The 24,202-nt window shown below is 51.1% G+C and overlaps 1 protein-coding gene across 1 annotated transcript; it reads left to right on the forward strand.

Moving 5' to 3' along the window:
* Nucleotides 1–5,961: 5,961 nt before the first annotated feature.
* Nucleotides 5,962–19,662, forward strand: RND3 (Rho family GTPase 3). The gene is made up of 5 exons (XM_040070278.2): nt 5,962–6,204; nt 6,295–6,382; nt 12,916–13,025; nt 14,461–14,595; nt 17,151–19,662. Exons 1-5 carry the CDS (start codon nt 6,055–6,057, stop codon nt 17,400–17,402), a joined length of 735 nt encoding a protein of 244 aa, XP_039926212.1. The 5' UTR covers nt 5,962–6,054; the 3' UTR covers nt 17,403–19,662.
* The last annotated feature ends 4,540 nt before the right edge of the window (nt 19,663–24,202 follow it).

The raw sequence follows: 24,202 nt of genomic DNA on the forward strand, positions 1-24,202 counted from the left end.
TTATTCCAGCCCCAAAGCGGGACGCAAGCGAAGGGATTTCAAAATTCCTTGTGAAATGAACTCCGTCCTTTGACTAAAAGTGTTCCAAGTTTGCTCGTTTCCTACCCATTTCAGAGACTGCACTCTAAATAAACCTTGGAGTTTAATATCTCCTGATAAAAAGAGGTTAAACCCGAAAGCTGCAGCCTTAGCAGAGAATTTCAACTCAGCAAGTTCCTACAAACAGATTCCACTGAAATCCAAGAAGTTCTGCAAAACAAGCTCTGCCTTCAGCATATCAATATTTCTGATGGAAAACCAGCCTGTCAGAATTTTTTTTTTTTTTTCTGCTCCAGGCTAGAATTCCCTAACAAACACTTCTCCTGTCTCCCCAGCAACTGGCACTGCTGATCCTGTGTGAGGAATTTCCATAATTAACCTGCAGGAACTGAGAAAGAAATCTTATTGTCTGCAGGATATTCTCCAGCAACATCTAGGAATCGTTTCACTCTGAGCCAAAGCACAAGAAATTCAGTGGGATTTCTCCATGGATTTCTATGGATCTTCAGGCCTAGTTCAGGTCAGAGCTCAGAGCCAGATCAATGTAATGCAACTCCAGCGTTCCTTCAAATTCCAAAGGGGGTTTGGAAAATAAAAAAAAAAAATCCTTCAAAACATTTTTTCCCTGTTGTTGAAATCCAATCCTGTGTTATCATCCAGATGAAGGACTCGCAGGCTTTGATCCCTTTGGATACAAGTCCTTCCCAAGGCGTTTGTGCTGATTCTGTACCAGCCAGGAATGCACAACAGCAGCGGGAATTTAGACAAAATCCCGGAGTTCCAGCTGTGGGCTGGGAACGCGGAGTTTTGGCGTTCCTGCTCGCTGGAGGCTGTTCCTGCCCCACCATCCCAAGGCAGGGAATGTCCTTGAGCTCCATGTGATTTCATGGATGGCAGAGCACCCCCGACGTGCAATTTGTTCTCCCTGCGAGCGCCAACAAATCATAAATATGGAACAGCAGAGCCGGATCCGCACCAGATCGTTGCGCTGCGTTTATCCGGGATTTTTCCTGCTTTGGCTGCGCTTATCCGAAAGGAATAATTCTGCTGCAGGGGAGGTTTGGTCTGAGGTGATTCCCCAGATGGTGAGAGAAGGTCAAAGAACCAGAAGGAACAGCATGTCCCAACTTGACCCTTCACAGGAATCCCCTTGTCCCATCCCTGGAAGTGTCCCAGGCCAGGTGGACAGGGCTTGGAGCAGCCTGGGACAGTGGAAGTTGTCCCTGCCCATGGGATGAGCTTTAAGGTTGTTTCCAGCCCAAGCCATTCTGGAATTCTCTAAGAGGCCCCAGAGCATTTCCCTGGCTCCTAGAAGATGTTTTCTACTCCCAAAATGTGCAGCCTCTCTGGAGGCAGGATTCAGATGCGTCTGAATAATCCACGTGATTTTCGTGGCTTTTACTGAGGCTCCTTGGCTGGGTGGTGCGATGGGAAGGGAGTGATCAAGGGAGTGATCACCTCCAGCACCTCCTCACTTCTATGGGAAGGGAGTGATCACCTCCAGCATCTCCTCACTTCTCCGGTGCTGCTGTGAACTCCTGGAAAAATCATTTCTCCACCGTGTTATCCCTCTGTAAAGGGAGAGCACCTCACCCCTGTGGATAAACGCCTTGGGACAGCCTCTGGATACGGCCCAGGAGCTGCAGGCGGGGCAGGACAGATCCCAGGGCTGGCAGCAGAGATGGGATTCCATCCTGCCTGGGAGTAATGACACCGCAGCCAGGATTTTAAACCGCCTCGGCCTCTGTCTTAATACCCCGCCTTCATTGAGGGCTTTTAAAAGCATTTTGGCTCTGGTGAAGCTTTGCCCTCAGCTCCTGAAACTTGGACTAGCTGAGCTTTCGTTCTCATTTCGTTCTCTTAGCGCCCAAGGACCTGTCAGTCAGGTGAGGGAGACTCGCTGGTGTCTCGAGCTGATTTTATGGATTTATGCAGCTCTCTCCCGGCGCTGGAGTCACAGCCGGATTTCCAAATGCCAAAACAGAGATTGTAAGAGTGTCAGGCTTCATTTTGTTTTCAGTTCACAGCTAATTAGCGTCGATTTTCATGCCGTTGTTCCTGCATAGTATTCCACCGACATCACCGAACGGGAGAGGCTCGTTCTCACCCTGCCACCACCAATTTTAAACCCTCCTCGGAGCAGAAGGGCTCTGGGGTTTGGGTTTGGCAGCCGAAGCTCCGTCCCTTGGCAGGGTCTGAGCCACGCGTGGCGGCCGAGCTCCTTGAAGCTGATTTTTCCCCAAGTGAGAATTCCCTGGGCAGGCAGTGCGGTTGGCGACTCGAAGCCCTAACGGGGAAGTAGCGGGAGCTCCTTTCCCAACATCTGCAGAACGTTAAGGATTGGGAACGATCCCCCAGCGGGAATTGGCGGGTACTCGAGACCTCGCTGTCAGACAGGCCAGGCTCAGCTCGGGGCACCTCACAAGGCAGAGAAATAATCTCTTTTCATCTCTTGAGGAGTGGAACAGGGCACGGATTAAACCCCACAAGAGATAACAAACGGGTCTGCGCTCAGGAGAACAGCGGCCCTAAACGAGGCAGGGATTCCCAAAGAAGCTCAGGTGTCCCTCAAATAGCTGCTCGTTAGGGTGACAAAATCACTCCTGGGTTCCGGAACAACAACAACAAAAAAATCAGCCGTGATGGTGGAATTAATGCCCATCCTCACGTGTTCCCGAGGGATCGCTTCCCCCACGCAGGAAACACGCATTTCCTAATCCGCAAATGTCTGACCTTAAACCTTGATAATGTTCTTTTAATGTTCATTTAGCTGCACACCGGCAGCGCGGAGGAGGGCTGGGATGTGTAAAATCCATGTTTTATGTATATTATTCAATATTTTCCACGGATGCTTTAGTGGTTGGCATGGCAGGGAGAGAGATCTGGAGAGCAATTTTAGATTTAAATCATCAGGCAGTTATTCTGAAACTAAAAGCACTTGTTCTCAGCTGGTTTATTACAGTCGTAGAAAGTGCTCAGGCAGATTATTTGTGAGGGGAGAAAAATGTATCTTGATATTCCCATGAAATCTTAGATGGGATCAGGAGTCATTACCACGCCAGCCCCGAATTGTGTGTGTGTTATTAATATACACATTGTGATTTCTGGGGTGGAAAGAGGAGAAACTGTGAAAGGCTCCGACCTGATCTGGAGAAAAATGGGGAATTTGAACGAAGCGAAGCACAAAACTCGGCCCTACAAATCAAAAATCGTGGTGGAAACATCAACCCCCACTGCGTTACCCCCCTAGTTTTCGAGATGTGGGAAAAGGCATTAAACTCAAGGGTTTGACACGAATAATGGGTTTATGGGGATTAACAGACCTGGAGCAGCTTCCCCGAGGAATTCCAACAAGCTGGCGGCTTCCAAGGGTGGTCCCCCAGCGCCCAAAGCACCCGAAATCCCAGAGGATGGGCTGGGTGATGTTGGCAGCAAACCAGGCGGGGATGATATCACCAGGAGCTGCTGATGGAAGCTCTCTGCTCACGATGAGTAAAGGCTCCTTGTGCGTTAAAGTTTCCACATTCCAGGCATAGCTGGATGCAGGCAGATTTTCCATGGGAGCTGTGTGAGGGAGATGTCTCCTCCAGGACCCCAGAGGTGACCAATTCCTCCTCCGAGGAAGCCCAACCACCAAAGAAGGGGCAGCATCATCTTTGGTCCATCTCGTGTCCATCTGCGTGGAGGTGCCCGGTGGATTGACCAGGAGCGGATGTTTGCACCCAGCTCCCACTCAGGATGAAAAAAAAGATCTTTCAACCCCATTTCTTCTCTCCTTAGATCCAAGAGATTCCTTGGTTGGTGCGTCGGACTCCCAAAGAAATGGAGCTGAAACTCCGGAGCTCGATCCCACCTTCCTCTGCCCATGAGGCTGCCTCATGTTCCAGTGTGGAGCAGAGGGAAGGGCAGAAAAATCAGGATTCTCTGCCCTTTGGAGAACACCTGAGAGCATTTACACGACTTCATTTTTCCAGGTTTATCTCCTGTTCCAATATTGAACAAAAGGGAGAAACTCAGCTTCCTGTGAGCATTAAATTTCTTCACTGCTTGTTCCTCCCATTCCACCGTTTTTATAAAGAGCTGGTGGGCAGCAGGGATGGATGGAGACTGCAAAGGAGCAGCTTTTAATTCAAAAACAAAACAAAAAAAAGAGACGGAAATCTGTCTGCTCCGGGGCCTTGCGAATAAGGCACAGGCAGCAAATTTTAGTGCTTTGCACATTGTTTCCAAACAGAAACCGACTCTTTGGAAATGAGTAATTTAACCAGCAAAAGATATGACACATGGGAACAAACCCCCAGAATATCAGCACTGAATTTTGCAATGTCGTGTTTGAGATTCTCTCGCGTGAGTCAGGGCAGCATCTCCCCGTGGTCAAACAGACACGAGCCAACATCCTTCTTTTTTTGTTTTTTTCCGGGACGTGGTTTGAAAACTTGATGAATTGCTCACGTTCCAGCCCGGAACGGACACGGGGTGGGTTCGTGACCCGGGTGACTCCAGAGATAAGGCCAAGGCCGCTCCTTCAGGGAGGCCACCCCTGTGTCCGACTGCTCCAGGCAAAGCCAGGACGGGAGGCTGGAGGCGGGAGGGGAGGCAGGCTCTGCTCCAGCGCCTTTTCCGGGGATCCCATATGGAGCCATACGGGAGAAGAGAGGAGCTCTTGAGGGAGATGAGTGCTGCAAGCGCCTCACAAGCCATCCCTTGTTCAGGGCTCTCCTTTCAGGAGCGATGCTCAATCCCCTGCTGAACCTCAGCCAGATTTGCTTGGGGTTGTGTCCAGGAAGGGAAAAAACAGGAGGATGTGGATGGTTGGGAGGACTGATCTCTGCTCTCGGTGACAGGGATAGCACGGAGGGAATGGCTGGAGCCTTGTCCGGGCATGTTTAGGCTGGGTATCAGGGAAAGGTTTTTCTAAAGGTTTTTCTCCTCCCAGAGGGTGCTGGGCACTGCCCAGGCTTCCCAGGGAATTCCCAAGGCTGGCAGAGCTCCAGAAGCATTTGGACACCGCTCCCAGGGATGCCCAGGGTGGGATTTTGGGGTGTCTGTGCAGGGACAGGAGCTGGATTGGTGATCCTTTTCGGTACCTTCCTGCTCAGAGTATTCTGTGACTCTGTGTTTTTGTGATATCCCGACACACTCCTTGTGACCACCTTCTGAGGGAAAAGCCCCTTTGCCCACCCTCACAATCACCCTCTTCTCATCTCTCCTCATCTATTCTCACCTCTCCTCATCCCTTCCCTCCTCATCCCTTCTCATCTCTCCTCATCTCTTCTCACTTCTCCTCATCTCTTCTCACCTCTCCTCATCCCTTCTCACCTCTCCTCATCCTTCCTCAGCTCTCATCCTTTTTCATCCCTTCCTTCTCATTTCTCTCTCGTCCCTCCCCATCTCCCCTCATCCCTCCTCGTTCCCCTCAGCTCTCCCCACCATCCCTCACCCCAGCCCGAGGCACCCCCTGAGGGACTCCGCACCACCTCTGGAGGCCGCACAGCGCCCGATCCCGCCGTTGCCTTTCACACCGCTGCCATTTACAGATAAAATCTTTCAATAAACGCCACGGGTCCCTCCTTTATCGCCCCCATCGCTCTGAGGGCTCCGGGCCCCCCCTCATTGCCCCCCCCCATCCCGGCGCCCCCCGGCTCCCCTAGGGGGCGCACTGCCCCGGCGCGAGAGGCTAGGGGGCGTGGGCTCCGCGGCTGCGGGCGGTGATTGGCGGGCGCGAGGCTATAAATAAGGCCGGGCGGCGGGGGGACAAAGCAGTGAGCGCGGGACCGGCGGGCGGAGGGCGGGCGGCGGCGCGTCCGCGGCTCTGCCTCCTCCACCGCAGCGGCTTCATTGTGTTTTCTGCGTTATTTTTGCCTTTTCGCGAGAAGCCCGGGCGTGGTTTGATTTTTTTTGCCTTCTTTTTTTTTTTTTTTTTTTTTTTTTTTTTTTTTTTTTTTTTTTTTTTTTTTTTTTCTCCTTCTCCTTCTCTTCTGTTGTGGCCGGCCGGAGGGACTTAAGGGGAGATCAATGAAGGAAAGAAGAGCGAGCCAGAAGTTATCGAGCAAGGCGGTGATGGATCCCAACCAGAACGTGAAGTGCAAGATCGTGGTGGTGGGGGACAGCCAGTGCGGGAAGACCGCGCTGCTGCACGTCTTTGCCAAGGACTGCTTCCCCGAGGTGAGCGGGGCTGGGCTGGGGTCGGCGCCGGGCTCGGGGCCGGGGCGGCGGCGAGGGACGCGGGGCTGACCGTGCGCTGTCTCCCGGCAGAGCTACGTCCCCACCGTGTTCGAGAACTACACGGCCAGCTTCGAGATCGACACTCAGCGCATCGAGCTCAGCCTCTGGGACACCTCGGGTGAGCGCTCCCGTTCGCATCCCGGCAGTTCGGGGCGGGGGGGGATCGTGAGGGGAGCGGCGGCTCCGCGCTCCTGGCGGGGCCGCCGGGCTCCGCATGCGGCTGCTTCTCACGGCTTGTTGGGTTTTTTTTTGGTTTGTTTTTTTTTTTGACAAAAAATCGCGGCTATCCTTGAAGGATCTCCTTGGCTGAGGGTGTGGGCAAGGCTCCGGGAAGCGGTTTGTCAGCATTGCAGGGGAATGTGTTCTCACCTGCCTGGCTGGAAGGAGCTTTTCCTGAGGAGCTCTGAGGGTCCCTCGGTTCCTCTGCTGCCTGCAAACCCCGCTTTGCCATGTAGGAAAGGTGTTTATGTGCTGATGGTGAATTATTTCTGCTCGCTTTGGAGCTCCTGGTGGCCTCCTTAATGCCTCCTTGGTGTGGTTGTTTTTTTTTTTTTTTTGCAAAACGCTGCACTTTTCTTCCCGGTGTTTTAGAGAGTCTTTAAGGCCAGGAACGGCTTTTAGGGAAAACCTTTAGAATTGATCCCCGATTCTCTGGGATACGGAGGGAACCATCCTTATCCCCATCAGGCCTGAGGGTCCTCTTCCTTCTCCCAGTTTTACCTGGAAGAAACCGGCTCAGGGGTTTGATGTTTGGCTGGCTCCGCTCGCGTGTTGAGACAGGAGCTCCTCTGGATCCGCCTCTCGTTGATAATTTGGATAATTGGGCTGCGCTTAGGGCCAGGGGGGTGAGGGAGCACCCCAAAATCGCTGCCTCAGTGCTGGAGAGGAGCGTGGAGGAGCCAGTGTGGCTCTACCTGCGGAGAACTGAGGATGTCCGGGGGGGGGGAAATGACACCAGAGGTGTAGATCAACATCATCTGCAGAGCTGGTGGGAAAACAAACCCAAAAAACCTGCGGGAACTTGGCAGAACGCACAGTCCCTCTCTTCTCTCTGTGTAGATGGCTCGTTAATGCTGATTTTTGGAGCCGGCGGTTTCTCCTCAGTGTGACAGCAGCTCTTTTACCAGGAATGAAAATGTTAATCCCTGTTTAAAAGAGGAGTTTAGGCGGCGGGGTTGGCTTCCCTCTTGCTGTTGAGGAAATGATTCCAAATTCTTGCAACACGATTACTGGGAAAAGGCAGCCTCTGCCCACAACCAGTATCAGCTTTGCTCTGAGCTGATTTCTTTTTTTTTTTTTTTTTTCTTTTTTTTCTTCATCTTATGCCAAGTGAGACTTGCAGATTTCTGGAGTGTGTCTGGTTGGAGCTTTCATGCTGATTACTAAGCTGGCTGGAACCCTGGAGCAAGGGCTTATTAAAAATTAATGGTTATTTTGGAAAATGTTATCTTTATTAAAATACAACACACAACGCGGGCTGGACGTGGGAAGGGTTGGAATCTGTTTTGTCAAAGGCTGGAGACACCCATGGGATGAAATATTCCCTAGCACTTCAAAAGGCAGAAGCAGTGGAAGAAAAAACACCTGCCAGCCTTTGTCCTCTGTCCCGGGACTCGGAGAAAATGCGGTTGAGTCAGAAGCTTGAGGCGGAGCGGGTGATTTGTGTGACACCCCAAACTGAAGAGGAAATGTTTGAAGGATCCTGTGCTCGGGTTTACAGAGTGTCACTGTGTGGCTCCTCTGGCTGTGGGACTCTGGATGAGGAATTTTGGCTCCACGAACATCCCTTCTCACCCACTGCCCATTAACCCCGAGCAAAATCACATCAGCAGATAGGAGACAGCAGAAGATAAAGGGAGCGTTTTAGCCTTATCTGAAAGTCTTGGTAATTCAATTTTTACAAGTCTTTGTCCTGGTCCTGTGCTGAGTTAGAAGAGATGCCTGAATGGCATTTTCAAAGCAGGACTAAATCTAATTAACTTTAAAAGATCATTGCAGCACAAGGGGAGGCGATGGCTGCAGTTTTTGTGGTGCTTAGATATCTCTTGGGAGGAGGGAAAAAGATGCTGTTTGTTTAATTGAGTTTATTGCTATATGCTGCAGATACTTCCAAGATGACTCAATCAGTATTTTGTATTCATCTTTAACTCTTTTATTTATTTTTTTAACTGGGAGCATTTAACAGCCTTGCCAATTAATGCCTTGACTTAAAATTGATAACTGGGTTTTGCAGTGAATCCTGTGGAAGGATGTGCTGCCACTTCCAACTCCTTTTTTTTTAAAGCTGTGGGCATTAGTTAAAATAGTTGTGTTAGGGTGAGAACAGGCCCTGCTGCCACAGCTTTGGCTTATAATTCTTTATTTATCATCCGTAATAATGTGTTTTTACTGGAGTACTTTTAGGCATCGTGCAACTGATAGAAAAACTCAGACTCATCGGGGAGTTGTTGTTGGGTCTTGGATTTGCCCATAGGAATACGGGGACAAGTAAGAGTGGAATGGAAGGGGAAGATTCATTATTCAAATGCTTGCTGGTGCTGTCTAGTTCTGCAAGTCATTAGAAGGATTTAAATTAGCCGCAGCGCTAAGGGAAGCACTTGCCAAGTTGAATTTCAATGGGGGTTTGGGACTGGCAGCCCTCTCTCCAAGCAGGAATGTCTGGTTGCAATCTCACTACGCCATAAATTACTCTGCTCTGCGGTAACATGTGGCAGTCTTGAGCTGCTGGGGAGCTCCGTGGTTGTTGTGTGAGGTGGGATATTAAAAGTTTCTCCAGGTTAAAGCTTCATCTTGTGCTTTCAGGGCCGCTGTGAAGGAAAAAAAAAAAAAAAAATCTGTATGGGTTGCCTTTATCTGCCATCTAATCTGCATTTATCAAGTTTTTTCGGCTGCTTTGATGTTTATGTTTCTTGCTAGGACAACAGCAGCTGTGGCTTAGAAACACCATTAATTAGGTGTACATACCTGTGTCTCCCTAAAATGCATTTTAGGGGGTTTCTTTATTGCTTGAACCGTGGCTACTCCAATAAAACAATTCTCGACAGGGCCAGAAATACTTACAACTGCTGGGGATTAGCAAGTAATTAAATCCAGACGGGCCTTGGAGCTGCGAGTCAAGTTAGTTTTGCCATGATTTTTGTCTGTGTACAGTGTACTCAGTGTCCGTATGAAAACAGAAATTAATTGGAAAGTTTCGTGCTGAAACCTTTCGGTGGGGGGGGGGGTGAAAACTGAAACTCGGAGGAATTAAAGTTGCTAATTCCCCAAATTCCCTGGCAGCAAGGATTGCAGAGGAAGAGTCCAATTGCTCTCTTTGCCCTCCCCATTCTCTTGCTTGCTTGGCTGTGTTGAATTATTTGATTTTTTTGGTTTTAATTGCCCATTTTAGCGGGGTTTTCTGACTCGTTTTACCAGGGAGCTGATTAGAATCGATACCTGGGAATGCCAGGTGCCCTCCCAAAGTTTTCCCTTGGAGGTGTGATCAACACAAAAAGCTGGGAATGTTTTTGATATCTCTGTTCTTGGGGATAACCCGCGTTGAAAATCCACCTCGGCAATCCCAGATTCGTTGTTTTTGGGTTGGTTTTGTTCGGTTTGGGGTTTTGTTTTTTTTTGGAAAGGAGGAAAACCATCAGCACTGAATCAGCTCCTTGGAGCAGGCGGTGTTTGCTGTGTTTTCTATGATAATTCTCGAGCTTTGGGAGTGAGAATGCTGCTGTTCATCTGTTGTTCTTTCACTTGACTGGGCTCCAAAAGGCTCCAGAGCCCGATTCCCGGTAGCTGCTTGCTGGTGTGGAAATGGGAAACTCTTGCCTGTTACTGAGCCCTCCCTGAACCCTCCTGGCACCTTTGGATCTTCCAGCCAAGCTCCTCTCCCCGATCCAGCGCCTTCAAGTGGTGCTGAACCACCCCAAAAACTAAATATTCTCCAACTTTTAACGACGTAGTTCTGTTCCTTACTAAGATATTTCAGCCCAAGCTCGGCATCCCCACCATATTGCTGGGGAGGGGTTTTGGTTTCAGTCTGAATTTCTGTCGGACCCTGCGTTTTGAAACAGAAGGTTTCGAAAAGGGATCGTCCTTAATGCTGCAAGTATTTTTGGCTGAAGTTACTGAAGCTGCCAAACAAATTAGAAAGAAAAAAAAAAAGGAGGGTTGCAGCTGGAGTAAATGTCCAGCACAAAAGAAAAATTAACTACAGCCTTATCAGCAACTCCTTGATAAAACTGAAAAACCACCCGTGTCGTCCTTGCCAGAAAAACGTTTTATTTTGCAGGAACAGAATCCCAAACACAAATAGGCTTTTTTTTTTTTTTTCTTTTTTTCTTTTTTTTTCCCTCCCCACAAATACCATGGCTCCGGTTCCACATTCTCCTTCTGTTTTCGAGGGTTGGCACGGCTTCAAATCTGCGAGGGAACATGAAAAAAGAGAGGGAGCAGCCTGGCCGGGCTGCGCTGGGGTTGTCTGTTCAGACTTGAGCGAGCCTCATTCCTGACATTCCTGCCTTCTGAGGGTTTCTCTGGGCCAAGGGATGGAAATGCCAGCTTGAATAGGCCTGCGCAGGGAGGGCTGCAGCCCCTCTTGATTTGCACAGGGATAAAGCTGCGCTTGTCAACCCGAGCAGGAAATTTCCTCTGCGGATCCTGCAGCTCCAGGGGTTGAGATGGGGTTGGTCCTGCCGCTCGCCAGCCCGGAGAAGAGATGGGGAATGTCCCTCCTAAGCTCTAAAAGTTGCTTTTATTCCACCTCAGCGTTCTGAAACGGGAGAAATTCGGACGGGGAGAGGGAAAAAGAAAAACCTTTCCAAGCAAAGCATCTCAGGCCGCCGGGGTGGGAAGGAGCCTCGGGGCTGGAGGTGGGGACTCTGTGTGTACATAAATACATCTCCTGGACATATATGGGATCCCTGGAGCTGCTGAGTGAGCCCAGAGGTATTTGTGTGAGGAATGAGTTTCTGGGTGAGGCTTTGCCGAGGCTCCTCGGGTTCCCTCAATCCTGCCCTGGCTTGCTGGCGCTCAGGGAGATGTGGCAGTGCTTCGTTGTCACCCGGGTGGCTTTCAGTGCTGCTCCGTGCTGCAGTTCCCCTGTCCAGGACAAATCACCCGGCCCCGAGGCTCCAGGGGAAACAACCCAGCCCTGGGGCTGTAATAGCACAGAGAGTGGGGTGTAATTAGCAGTGGAAAATGCTTATTGATAGCTGCAGCGAGTGCTTCACTCCGGGTCACCTCGCTGAGATTTGTTCCCAACAGCGCGGTTCGTGCTGAATTCAGCTGAAATGGGGTGTGAAGAGCCTTTTCTGACAGCTGCCTCTCTGTCAGATTGGCATCGTGTTTGCAGGGATGAGCGTTCGAATTAAATCCTTCCCCTTCACCAAATTACCTTCTGCTACCTACTTTGGTAATGCTTCGCTCCCCATGTGTTATTCCTCGTTTCAAAAACAACATTCCTGGGATTCCTGCCTCCTTCCCGGTGCGGGAGAAGCCGTCCAAGTGAAGTCATCTGCGAGCCCTTCGCCCCGTTCCCCGCTCGTGCAACAGCCCGAGCTGCCTGTCGGGGAAAAACCGGAGGAATTCCTCCCATCCAGTTCATAACCTGAGACCTCACAGCCAGTAAATTCTGCAGAGACGGGAAATCGGTGCCATAATGAGCTGGTAACCCCCCAAACTCCTGGAAGCTGGGTTCTTGTGGCTGTGCCATGCTGTGTTTCAGGGTCTGCTGTGTTTTAGGAATTTTTTTTTTCCTGGGGAAAATACAGGAATAAGGATGTGTGGTGGCTGAGAAAATGAATTTTAAGTTGCCCAAGCCCTTGCCCTGTTGGGCCGCTGAGCTGGTTTAAATCCCCTTTTAAATGCATTAAGAAGTGTGTTTTCCTCAGGAAGCGAAGCTCAGCACAGTTAAGGCCAAACTTGATGATGGTTGAGTGACTGCAACTTCTTAGAAAAAACAATCTTATTTTCTTTTTTTTTTTTTCCCCCCAACCTGTTGCCAGATTCACCAGATGATGAAAATACGATTTTTAACTCTGGTTGGATTTTAACTCTTGACATCGTGACTGTTGTTAAGGGAAACAGAAAATCCCTTCACAGGCCTGCAAGTGAAACAAGCACAAAGATCAGTACTGTACCTACATCTGTTCCCCCCAGATCACTAACTTAGCTTTGATCTTGTTGATAAAAATCTGGTTTACGGGCTAAACATAAACATTTATAGCAAGCTTTATTGGTTTACAGATTAATGAGGCTTTTTCTGACAGATAACTTGCGTGCCTGCCTACGGGATTGGGATTTTTTTTTTTTCCCCCCTGCTGGAAATCTGTTTCCTGCAACAAGTTCTTTAATTTGAAGCAAGAGTTTCTTCTGAACCTTGCCAACGTGACAGCCAAAGATGCTTTTTAAATTAACCGTTAGACAAATCAAAACTGAGGAACTTCAGATCTGCTTTAGGAAAAGCCTTTTTGGAGGTCGAGGATTTGTTCCCTGCTGCGGGTTGATGCTGGGCTTTGAACGTGGGCTGTCCCTGGGAGCATCCCCAGCTTTTGGGGGGTGACGGATGGCTGTGGGGGGCAGCACCGGAACCTCCCCACGCCCTGTGGGTGGCTGCAGGGAGAGGAGAGCAGCGATTAATGAGGATGTCCTCCGCTTTCCCCGCAGGGTCTCCTTATTACGACAACGTCCGCCCGCTCTCCTACCCCGACTCCGACGCTGTCCTGATCTGCTTTGACATCAGCCGGCCAGAAACCCTGGACAGTGTCCTAAAAAAGGCAAGTGTCTGGGCAAGCCCTGAGCGCAGAGCTCTGCTGGGGAAGCTCGCCCTGAAATCCCTGCAGTGGTGCTGTTCCTACCCTGGAAAATTCCACTTTGCTTCTCTTCATGGGAGGGTGCTTTGATTTGAGGTCATTTGTCTGACAGGGGTGCATGTTAATTGGAGACAGAAACTCCTGAGTGGATGCTTGGAGCTGAAGGAAATTCTCGTTCCCCAGCCCTGAGACAGCCAGGAATTGCTGAGGGGGGTGTGAGGCGCTGTGAGGAATTAAGGAATTGTCTCTCACGTGTTCCTGTGACGGGATTGGGAAACTTTGCTGGGTCGTAGGGATGGGTAAAAATTGTCTGCCGAGCGTTTTGGACTTCTGCCACGGCCTTACATCATCTGTGAGCCTGACGTTAGAAGGAGCCGGTGACAAACGCCTCTGGAAGCCACCAGCAGCGCTTGCAGTGGCGCAGAAATGCAGCCCTGCCCCGAGCCCTCCATGAGATCACTGATCCCAGCGTGTGTCAGGCTTCCCACCGGCTCCCACACGGAATTTTCACCATCGAGCTTGGGGTTTGCAGGGTGGTCCCGGTCCCCTCCTTGGCTGCTGGGCATGACTCAACTTCACAGTGCTTTTGGGGTTTAATGACCTGAAGTTCCTTTATTTTTTTTTTTTTTTTTCTGAGGCTGGAGCCAGTGATTCTTGTCTCGCTGGGATAAAATGCCTTACAATGCTCTGAACAGCCTACAAAAAACACTTCAAAGCTACTCCCTCTGTGTCAAAAAGCATCCAGAACTGTGGCTTTTCTGTCCCTGCTGATGCTAGTTACTTAATTCTCTGAGAGATTTTTCTTAACGTGCTTTTAAACCCGAATTTATCCCTAAATTTTAGGGACTTCCATCTCTTTGGGTTACGCTGTGACGTTTTTTGGCTTTGGGTTCTCAGCGTAACCTTGTGGAGGGGTGAAACCCGACGAATTTACCCCAAGTTCTGTCTGAGGGGGCTCGCTGCTGGTTCACCTGGGGCAGGTTTGTGTGGGTTTGGGTGTGGGAGAGCAGCAGCGAGCCCACGTTTAGCCCTGCTGGTGGTGTGGTTGTCCAAGAGCCGCCTCTGAAGGTGGGGACAGCGTTTCTGCACCTGGCTGGGGCTGGGTGTGAGAAACAGCAGCTCTGCAAACCTTGGCTCATGCGGGTAAACAACCTCAACCTCATTCCCTCCTGATTAGCAAGCCAGTGGAATTCATGAGTGTGTGGAGATAGCCAGATTTCATCCTTGACCAAGTTCTGCTGGAGCCGGTGCCTCCAAAAAATTACCTTGGAGGCAAACCCCAGCCATTATTACGTGAAGAACACCTCAGCCTGGAACGGCCGGGGCTGATTAAACTCGTGCTCCTCGGGATTTACGCACGAACAACCTCTGTTTTTTTTTTTTTTTTTTCTTTTCCCAGTGGAAAGGGGAGATCCAGGAGTTCTGCCCCAACACCAAGATGCTTCTGGTGGGCTGCAAGTCGGACCTGCGCACCGATGTCAGCACGCTGGTGGAGCTCTCCAACCACAGGCAGACCCCTGTGTCCTACGACCAGGTAGGGGCCACCTCCTCTTTGTCCTTCAGGAAGGGGGGGGAAAAAAAATTCCCTTTTGCTATCCCTGGAGCCCTCCCTGTGACCAGCTTGTCCCTCGTGGTGACACCGGTGCAGGCTGAAGAGCAGATTTGCCCCTGCGGTGTGGGTGGAGGTGGGTTTGAAAACTGTTCGGGGCTCAAGGAAATCCCCGCAGCCCCACCACGGGTCAGAAAATCATCCCTTTAAAGGGAGGATGAAAAGACCGTCGTCTTTTTGCTTGCACGTTGCTTTTTAGGTGAGTTGCAAAAAAAAAAAAAAAAAACCACAAAAAACACTTCCTGTTTTTCCTGTGCCTGCTGTGCACGGCCCAAAAGTGTAGCTGGAAGGTGACAAACAAAGAAACATCCTGTTTGTTCGCTGACAAATCGGTGAAGTTGCTGTCTGCAGACTTCAGGTTCGAATGTTGCTTGGCTTTAGAGTCGTGACGTTACGTTGGGATATGACCTGTCCCCAGTTCCTTAGAGAACACCTCGTCCCTCCTTCTGGAGGTGCAGCAAAGCCAGGGGGCATCTTTATCCTCGATGAGTTCTTGGGGAAAGGGAGAAGTTTGGAGGCAGGCATTAGAGGAGGGAGAAAGGGAAAGGAACCAGGTCACGGGAGAGAGCAGGATGTAGGGAACAGGGAAACTGCTTCGTTACTCACCTGTGCGTGATGGCTCATGGCAGCTGAGTCACCAGATCTGCCCCGTGGGAGGGACAGTGTCACCTCCTGAGTCACCTCGGTGCCTTCAGCAGCCAGCTTGGGATGGTTTGTCCCTCGTGTTTTCCAAGCTGGCAGCTCCCGGTGCGGGGTTTCTAAGGATGCAGCGTGTTTACCTTGGAAGATGGCAGGATTTCAGTAAAACCGAGTCTTTTTCTTTTTTTGGTGAGAGCGATAAAAATCTGCTGGCAGGTGGATTTTTTTTCCCCCCCCCCTGGATTCAGAGCTCTCAGCCTGTAACCCCTGAGGAGCAGGAGTCAGCTGAGCACCAAGGACACACAGCTCCTTCCAAAACGCTCCTGCCCCAGATGGAATCAGAGCTTTCCCACCGCTCTGAACTCCAGCAGGAAGCACGAGGGAGGGTGAGGACGCTCTGCTCCACCTGAGCAAACACTTGTCGGCAGCACTGGAGAGGCTGGACGGTGGGGAGGGCTCCTCCTGGGAGCTCCTGCTGCCTTATCAGCCTCTCCCCCTTGATAAGGAGGCTGCATGACTGCAGGGCAAACAGGAGGGCTGGGTGCCATCAGCCTGGAGATGTGTGAGGGGTGGCACGCCGAGGATGTGGCCGGATTTCGTAACTCTGTAAAGATTCTGTCCCTCAGGAGTCAAACTCCCTGGGAACAACTCCCCTTCTTCCACATAATGCTCCATTGTGCTCCAGTAGCAAAATCCGCCACGGGACACTGGGCTGTTGTCATCTCTCACACGCTGGGTTGTTTGCCTTGTGCTGCTGGAACAAATATCCCTGCTTTGGCTTCTTAAAATCACAAAAGAACGGCTCCTGTGCCCTTTTTCCCTTTTTTCCCCCCCTGTTCACTAGCAGGAAGTTGGTGGAGCTCTCCCGGAGCAATTTCCCTAAGAACTTTGCCCTCTGCCTGGAGCTGTGACAGGGACTCTGCTCCAGCTCAGGGCAGCCGCTTGTTCCACAGAATGCACTTTGCCTCTGGAGATTGCGAATTTCTCTTTGGAGATTTCAGGCTCCAGTCTGGAAGCTGGCACGTTTTCCAGGAAATTCCCAGGTTCAGGTGAAACTGAAGCGGCCTCACTCAGGCACTTGAGGTTGTTTGCAGTCAGAGTTGTTCTTCCCTCCCAGTCTGTGTTTCTCAGCACGGCAGGTAACGCTTGGACACGTGTTTAACTCCTCCTGGAAGCCCAGCTCTGTTCATTTCCCCAAACCAGCTTGGGGTTTTCCAGGGAAGCAACACAGAGCCGGAATTGTGAGGATTGCTCGAGGGTTTTGCACAACTTGGTGTTGGTCACGTGTTGCTTTTTTTCCCTTCAGGGTGCAAATATGGCCAAATCACAAAAGAAGGGCTCCTATAACCCCTCATGCCCTCTTTCCCTTTTTTCCCCCCTGTTCCCTAGCAGGAAGTTGGTGGAGCTCTCCCAGAGCAATTTCCCTAAGAACTTTGCCCTCTCCCTGGAGCTGTGACAGGGACTCTGCTCCAGCTCAGGGCAGCCGCTTGTTCCTTAAGGCACAGAATTTCTCTTTGGAGATTTCAGGCTCCAGTCTGGAAGCTGCCACGTTTTCCAGGAAATTCCCAGGTTCAGGTGAAACTGAAGCGGCCTCACTCAGGCACTTGAGGCTTTTGCAGTTGTTTGCAGTCAGAGTTGTTCTTCCCTCCCAGTCTGTGTTTCTCAGCACGGCAGGTAACGCTTGGACACGTGTTTAACTCCTCCTGGAAGCCCAGCTCTGTTCATTTCCCCAAACCAGCTTGGGGTTTTCCAGGGAAACAGCGCAGGGCCGGAATTGTGAGGATTGCTCGAGGGTTTTGCACAACTTGGTGTTGATCACGTGTTGCTTTTTTTCCCCTCAGGGTGCAAATATGGCCAAACAGATTGGAGCAGCCACGTACATCGAATGCTCAGCCTTACAGTCAGAAAACAGCGTCAGAGACATTTTTCACGTCGCCACCCTGGCGTGTGTGAACAAAACAAACAAAAATGTGAAACGAAACAAATCCCAGAGGGCCACAAAGCGGATTTCACACATGCCTGGCAGGCCGGAACTGTCCACGGTGGCCACGGACTTGAGAAAGGACAAAGCAAAGAGCTGCACGGTGATGTGAAGGAGCTGGGATTTCCTGGAGGAGGAGGTGGAGGAGGAGGAAGATCCAGGAGGGGTTGGAGCTCGATGAAGTCACAGCCACGGGGTGTTTAATGAGGGCTTTGCCAGCGCTTTCATGGAGGCTTCTCCTGTTGTGTGAGACTCTGCTTAAGGACTGAGCAGCAGGAAGAAAAGGCTCCCGGAGAGGTGGCGTCAGGAATTTCTGTTGAAGACAAATGCCAAAAAAATAAATAAAATAAAATAATAATTGTAATAATCAAAGGGAAAACGTTTGAATGTGCTGAGAGAAGAGGATGCTTGGGGAATAACCCTGCAGAGGAGAGTTGTCGTGGACACTGCAAGTTTCTTTTAGTAACGCTTTGCTCCTGGATGCTACCGCTTTGATTTCATTCCAACAATACTTTAATGGGATTTATATATTATTTTTTTTTTTAATGAAGACGTTATTAATGCGCCCTTCTCGTTAAGGAACTTATCCCCGTGACCTTAGAGATGGTTTCCCAAAGGATTTGATCTCATTTTTTTGTTTGTTTGTTTAGTAGCTGAGTGTGAAAATGGAGAGGATACCGAGGCCTGTGTGTCAGCTCAGAGGGAAATTTCGGAGCAGTCTGGAGTTCTGCCTCCCCCATCCGCGGTGGGGGATGAAGACAGCTGTTTGAGGATTCCCAGGATTTGCGTGGGAAGGAGATGGATCGGATCTGGGGGGCAGGGCTGGATCCTCTTTGTGGTTGTGATGATGTGGAAGTGGTGCCCGGTCCTGGTGTTGCTGTAGGTTGGAGCGGGAGGTGCCGAGAGCTGTGACGGCAGATGATGATCCCTGTGCTTTCCCAACCCTCATCCTTCCTGAAGCCTTACTGCCCGCCTGGGGAAGCCCCAAAAACCCCTCTGGGCTTCTCCCAGGAGCTGCAGAGCCCATGGATCCCGCAGAAATGCTCTTCTGGGATGTGGTTCGCTGCAAAAAAAAACCAAACAAAAAACAACAACAACAAAAAAGCCCCTCAAAAAACCTGCGAATGAGCCAGCAGAGCCTTTTGTGACGCTCCTCCTTTTGGGGTCTGAAGAACTGCGAGGCCTTCAGGGGAACCCCAGTGGGAACTGCCTACTGCCCTTAGTTTTGGGATTAACACAGAAGTACCCAGCACCCCAATCCTGAAACGGGGCGAGCTGGTTGAGCCCCATTCTGCTGTTGTTACACCGAGTTAAATCAGCCTTTTTCCCCCTTTTCTTCTGTTGTTACACGGATTTAAATCACCTTTTCCCCCCTTCCTGCTGTTGTTACACTGATTTAAATCAGCCTTTTCCCCCTTTCTGCTGTTGTTACACTGAGTTAAATCACCTTTTTCCCCCTTCCTGCTGTTGTTACACTGAGTTAAATCACCTTTTTCCCCCTTCCTGCTGTTGTTACACTGATTTAAATCACCTTTTTCCCCCTTTCTGCTGTTGTTACACTGAGTTAAATCACCTTTTTCCCCCTTTCTGCTGTTGTTACACTGAGTTAAACCACCTTTTTCCCCCTTTCTGCTGTTGTTACACTGAGTTAAATCACCTTTTTCCTCCCGACCCGCCCGAGTTCTCCCCAAAGGAAGGAGACAGAGCTCTCTGAGCAGGCTGGATTTTGCTTGTGGAGGACGAGCATTTCAATTTGCCCACGGCGATGCTTCGTTTTCGAAGCGTTGAAGAAGCTCTGTTGGCTGGTGCAGAAGGTAAAGGTGAGCTCAGTTCTGTGTGTTCCCCCCCGCACTTTGGTTCATCTGAGAAAAGGAAGAGGAATCTCACTCCCATTCTGGTTGTTTCCCACAAAAAGAAAAAAAAAAAAAAAAGAAAAAAAGAAAAAAAGACGTTTTTTTGACCACCCTAATAAGCTTTTAACTGATGCAACAAGTTGCTCTTAGGGCAGTATTACAAAATAGCTGGTAAGTGCTTCTTTCTGTATTTAAATATTGTGGAGGAAAAAAAAAAATAAGTTATAACTGTTATAAAGCAGGACGTTCATTACCTTTTTTTTTGTTCGTTTGTTTGTTTTTAATTGTTGAAGTCACTTTGTACGTTTGGTTAATGTTTCTGCAGTATTTATTAAAATACCTTTTTTTTTGTTTTGTTTTCCCCCCTTTGAATTAAAAAAACAACAACAAACAACAAAAAAAAGAGGGATTTTCTTGTGGTGGAAACGGCCTTTGCGTGGTAGTTCATTAACAGCTGTGCGTTTTGGGGCGTAATTGTGCTGGGGTTTGAGCGGGAATTTTGGGCATTAAATTTCCCTCTTGGCTGTGGGTTCCTTCTCCGAGTCGCTTCCCAAAAGTGCCGGAGGCAGAGGACCAGAGCGGGCACGTGGGGGCTGCTTTGCTTCGCCTCTGCAGCTGAATTTTCACGGTGTCAAATTCAGCTTCCAGGCTCTTCTCGGCCAGGAAAACTCATTCCCGGCCGAGGGCTGTTCCTGTTGCTGGCGCCGCTGGGAGATCCTCGGAATTCCCAACTGTCCTGGAATTCCTGCGTCCTGTTGGGACACAGAGCCTGCAGCTCGTCCTCCCCTCCCGAGGGCTTCTCCTGGAGACAATCCAGGCAGGAAAGCTTGGAATTGTCTCCCTGTGGTGCTCCCACCTCCGAGTTCCACCTCCGAGTTCCACCTCCGAGTTCCACCTCCGAGTTCCATTTCAGAATTCCCAGCAGTTGATCATCAATCCCAGTCCCTTGGGATTGTCCTGATGTTCCCGATGACCCAGCAGCTCAGTGGGTGCTGCAATTATCGAGTGAGGGGTTAATTAATTACCCAAACTCTCCCTGTCCTCGCCATCCGAGCGTGTCTGTGGTGTTCCCATCTGTTCCTGTTGCTGGCACCACTGGGAGATCCTCGGAATTCCGAACTGTCCTGGAATTCCGGCGTCCTGTTGGGACACAGAGCCTGCAGCTCATCCTCCCCTCCCGAGGGCTTCTCCTGCAGTCAGTCCAGGCAGGAAAGCTTGGAATTGTCTCCCTGTGGTGCTCCCACCTCAGGATTCCACCTCAGGATTCCACCTCAGGATTCCACCTCTGAGTTCCACCTCTTGAGTTCCACCTCCGAGTTTCACCTCCGAGTTCCACCTCCGAGTTCCATTTCAGAATTCCCAGCAGTTGTTCATCAATCCCAGTCCCTTGGGACTGTCCTGATGTTCCCGATGACCCAGCAGCTCAGTGGGTGCTGCAATTAACGAGTGAGGGGTTAATTAATTACCCAAACTCTCCCTGTCCTCGCCATCCGAGCGTGTCTGTGGTGTTCCCATCTGTTCCTGTTGCTGGCACTACTGGAAGATCCTCGGAATTCCAAGTTGTCCTGTTGGGACACAGAGCCTGCAGCTCATCCTCCCCTCCCGAGGGCTTCTCCCGGAGTCAATCCAGGCAGGAAAGCTTGGAATTGTCTCCCTGTGGAGACACCTCAGAATTCCATCTCAGAATTCCCAGCAGTTGTTCATCTCCCTGTCCCTTGGGATTGCCCTGATGGTTCTTCGCTGTTTCTGATGCCCCAGCAGCTCAGTGGGTGCTGCAATTAACGAGTGAGGGGTTAATTAATTACCCAAACTCTCCCTGTCCTCGCCATCCATGGGTGTCTGGTGTTCCCATCTGTTCTGTTGCTGGCACCACTGGGAGATCCTTGGAATTCCAAGTTGTCCTGTTAGGACACAGAATCTGCAGCTCGTCCTCTCCTCCTGAGGGCTTCTCCTGGAGACAATCCAGGCAGGAAAGCTTGGAATTGTCTCCCTGTGGTGCTCCCACCTCTGAGTTCCACCTCTGAGTTCCACCTCCAAGTTCCACCTCAGAATTCCCAGCAGTTGTTCATCTCCCTGTCCCTTGGGATTGCCCTGATGGTTCTTTGCTGTTTCTGATGCCCCAGCAGCTCAGTGGGTGCTGCAATTAACGAGTGAGGGGTTAATTAATCACCCAACCTCTCCCTGTCCTCGCCATCCGAGGGTGTCTGTGGCGTTCCCGCCTGTGCCAGGTTGAGGAGCTCCCCGCTGCTGGATTCCAACCCAGCTCGTGGCTCGCCGACCCACGACTGAGCCAGCAGGAGCAGATCCGCTCCCCCTTCCTCCCTGGAATCTCGTTCCAGGAAGGATTTTCCCAGGTAGTTGTTCCTCTCGGAGGGTTTGTGACACCTTTGTCGGAGCTGCACAGGCTGCAGGAGCAGCTGGGCCACTCCGGTTGTCTCCATCCCAACCCTTGTGCTCCCACGCCCGGCTCCTGCTGCTTCTCCTGGGATTTCCCCACAGCCTGGCAGGGCAGGGAATTCTGCCTGAGGAGGGCTCTGGGCTTTGTGGCTGCTCTGAGCTGCTCTTCCCTGGCTCCTGCTGAGGCTGGGGAATAAAAACGTCTCCTCCTGGCGCCCCCAGTTTGAGATCCCCCGAATTTTGTAGGAATTTTGTGGTGCTCCTGGGTCACTCCTCGGTGTGGCGTGGTGCTCAGGATGAGTTCGGTGCTCTGTGTCCTGCTCATTTTCCATGGTCCATGGTAGGAGATGGATGGATGGATGGATGGATGGATGGATGGATGGATGGATGGATGGATGGATGGATGGATGGACAAACAGGGATGGATAGGGATGGATGGATGGACGGATGGATGGATGATGGATGGATGGATGGATGGATGGACAGCTCTGCCTCAGGGCTATAAAAACCCCTCCTGCCCAGAGCAGCTGTGGCTGTCCCTGGATCCCTGGAAACATCCCAGGCCAGGTTGGATGGGGCTTGGAGCAGCCTGGGACAGTGGAAGCTGTCCCTGGACGTGGCAGAGGGATGGAATGGGATGAACCATTCCAACCCAAACCATCCCTTTGTACCAAAATGCCCTTTATCCACCTCCCATTTTTCTAGTTTTGTCCTTCCCTGACAAATCCGGGATCATCCCGTGGGCAGACACCCGGGATGTGCTGAACCTGGGGTGGCACCGCCGCTCCCTGCGCGTTCCCACCCCGGGCTGTGGCACATCCCAGCTCCAGGATCCTTTTCCTGGGAGCTGCCAGAGGCAATTCCACCCCGAACCACCACCCCCAGGTGCTGATGTGCCGTGGGTGATCCCTTCAGCTCCATCCTCCCTGTGTTCCATGTCCTGCGCTGCCCAGGGCGCAGCTCTGAGCTCACACTCGGTGTCACTCAGCTCTCTGCACGCCCCAGCCACACAAAACAAATCCTGCTCCTGCTGCACACCAAGGACACCTGGGACAAGTGTTCAGCCCAAAAGCACCAACAGCGGTGGCTGGAGGGAGGAACAAGGAGGATGGGACTGCAGAACCTGGAGCTGGAACTGGACAATGAAACCCCAATGTGCAAACGGAACAAAACTTACCAAAGTGTGGGACCTTGTGACTGGTCAGACATTTTGTGACCATTTTGTGACCATTCTGTGCCCATTTTGTGTCCATTTTGGGTCCATTTCGTGACCATTTTGTGCCCATTTTGTGACCATTCTGTGCCCATTTTGTGACCATTTTGTGCCCATTTTGTGACCATTCTGTGCCCATTTTGTGACCATTTTGTGACCATTCTGTGCCCATTTTGTGACCATTTTGTGCCCATTTTGTGACCATTTTGTGCCCATTTTGTGACCATTCTGTGCCCATTTTGTGACCATTTTGTGCCCATTTTGTGACCATTCTGTGCCCATTTTGTGACCATTTTGTGCCCATTTTGTGACCATTCTGTGCCCATTTTGTGACCATTTTGGGTCCATTTTGGGTGCAGCCCTGCCCAGGCTCTTGTCCTGCCCAAGGTTTACCCTAAAGGCCTTTCAATAACTCTGAAAGTTATTACAAAGGCCTTACTCACTAACTCTGTCCAGCCTCTGCTCCAGCCCAGCCTTCCCAAGGCATCACAGGGACCCGCCCGTGCCTTTTGTCACCTCTCTCCCTTTGTCCCTTCCTCCTGCGCTCCCGCTGTGACCCCGACATCCCGGTGCCCTTCCTGCCGTGGGCACGGCCTGGGCGAACACCCAGCGCGGAGGACATCAGAGGGGTTCTTCAGGAATGATTCTTCAAGATGATTTTCGAAGATGGTTTTCAAGATGATTTCTCAAGATTTTGGGACGCTGCGGGCGGCTTCTGGTGGCTTTTTTGTGCTCCGTGCGGGGGTGAGGAGGGCAGAGGTGCGCGGGGTGCGATCCGTGCGCTGGAGAGGCGGGGATGGGGCGCTGCCAGGGGAGCCCGGAGGGCTCAGCCGGTGCCAGCAGCATTCATGTGCAAAGCAGGGAGAGCGGGGCTGGAATCGCTCTCCCCGGCCAGCCCCGGATTTCTCGGGGCTGCTACCCAGCTCCCTTATTAGTTCCAAAGGCTGCGGCAGCATCTGCTCTCGGCTAGCCCGAGATGGTGTTTAATAACAAGAGAATCTACTCCAGCCAAATGCCTGTTGGGAGGGCTTTAGCCCCAACAAAAGGCCCCGCTAGCCCTGATTTCCATAACAGATGCAGCATGCGATGCATGACAGCCCAGCGCCGGGGAGCGCCTTTATTCCCCCGGCTCCATCTGCAAGCCCCGGCCCTTTCATTGCATTAATTACCCGGCCCGGGCTTTGTGCGGCTCGGGAGGAAGGGTTTGTGTTTCATGCTACAATGCCCGTGCTAATGGCTTGGGTTGGGGGCGCTTTTTTCTCCCCCTTTTTATTTTTTTTTTTTTTTCTCTCTCTCTTTTCCAATTTCCGCGGTAAAAGGGCGTTCTCCCTCCGCTCCTCCATCTCCCCGCGTATGGCACCGTCGGGAAAACACCAGCGGCTCCCTGCGGTGCCGAACTCCTCCTGACCGGCGGGGCTGGCACCGGGCGGCCCCGGGAGACACCCGGAA

The sequence above is a fragment of the Hirundo rustica genome, chromosome 7 (assembly GCF_015227805.2).
Source record: "Hirundo rustica isolate bHirRus1 chromosome 7, bHirRus1.pri.v3, whole genome shotgun sequence".
In the NCBI taxonomy this organism is placed as follows: domain Eukaryota; kingdom Metazoa; phylum Chordata; class Aves; order Passeriformes; family Hirundinidae; genus Hirundo; species Hirundo rustica.

Bases quoted from the DNA above. Each gene is read 5' to 3' on its own strand.
- RND3 (XM_040070278.2), top strand. From the start codon at position 6,055: ATGAAGGAAAGAAGAGCGAGCCAGAAGTTATCGAGCAAGGCGGTGATG. The intron at 6,205-6,294 runs GTGAGCGGGGCT...GTCTCCCGGCAG, and splicing joins CCAAGGACTGCTTCCCCGAG to AGCTACGTCCCCACCGTGTT. The intron at 14,596-17,150 runs GTAGGGGCCACC...TTTTCCCCTCAG, and splicing joins CCCCTGTGTCCTACGACCAG to GGTGCAAATATGGCCAAACA.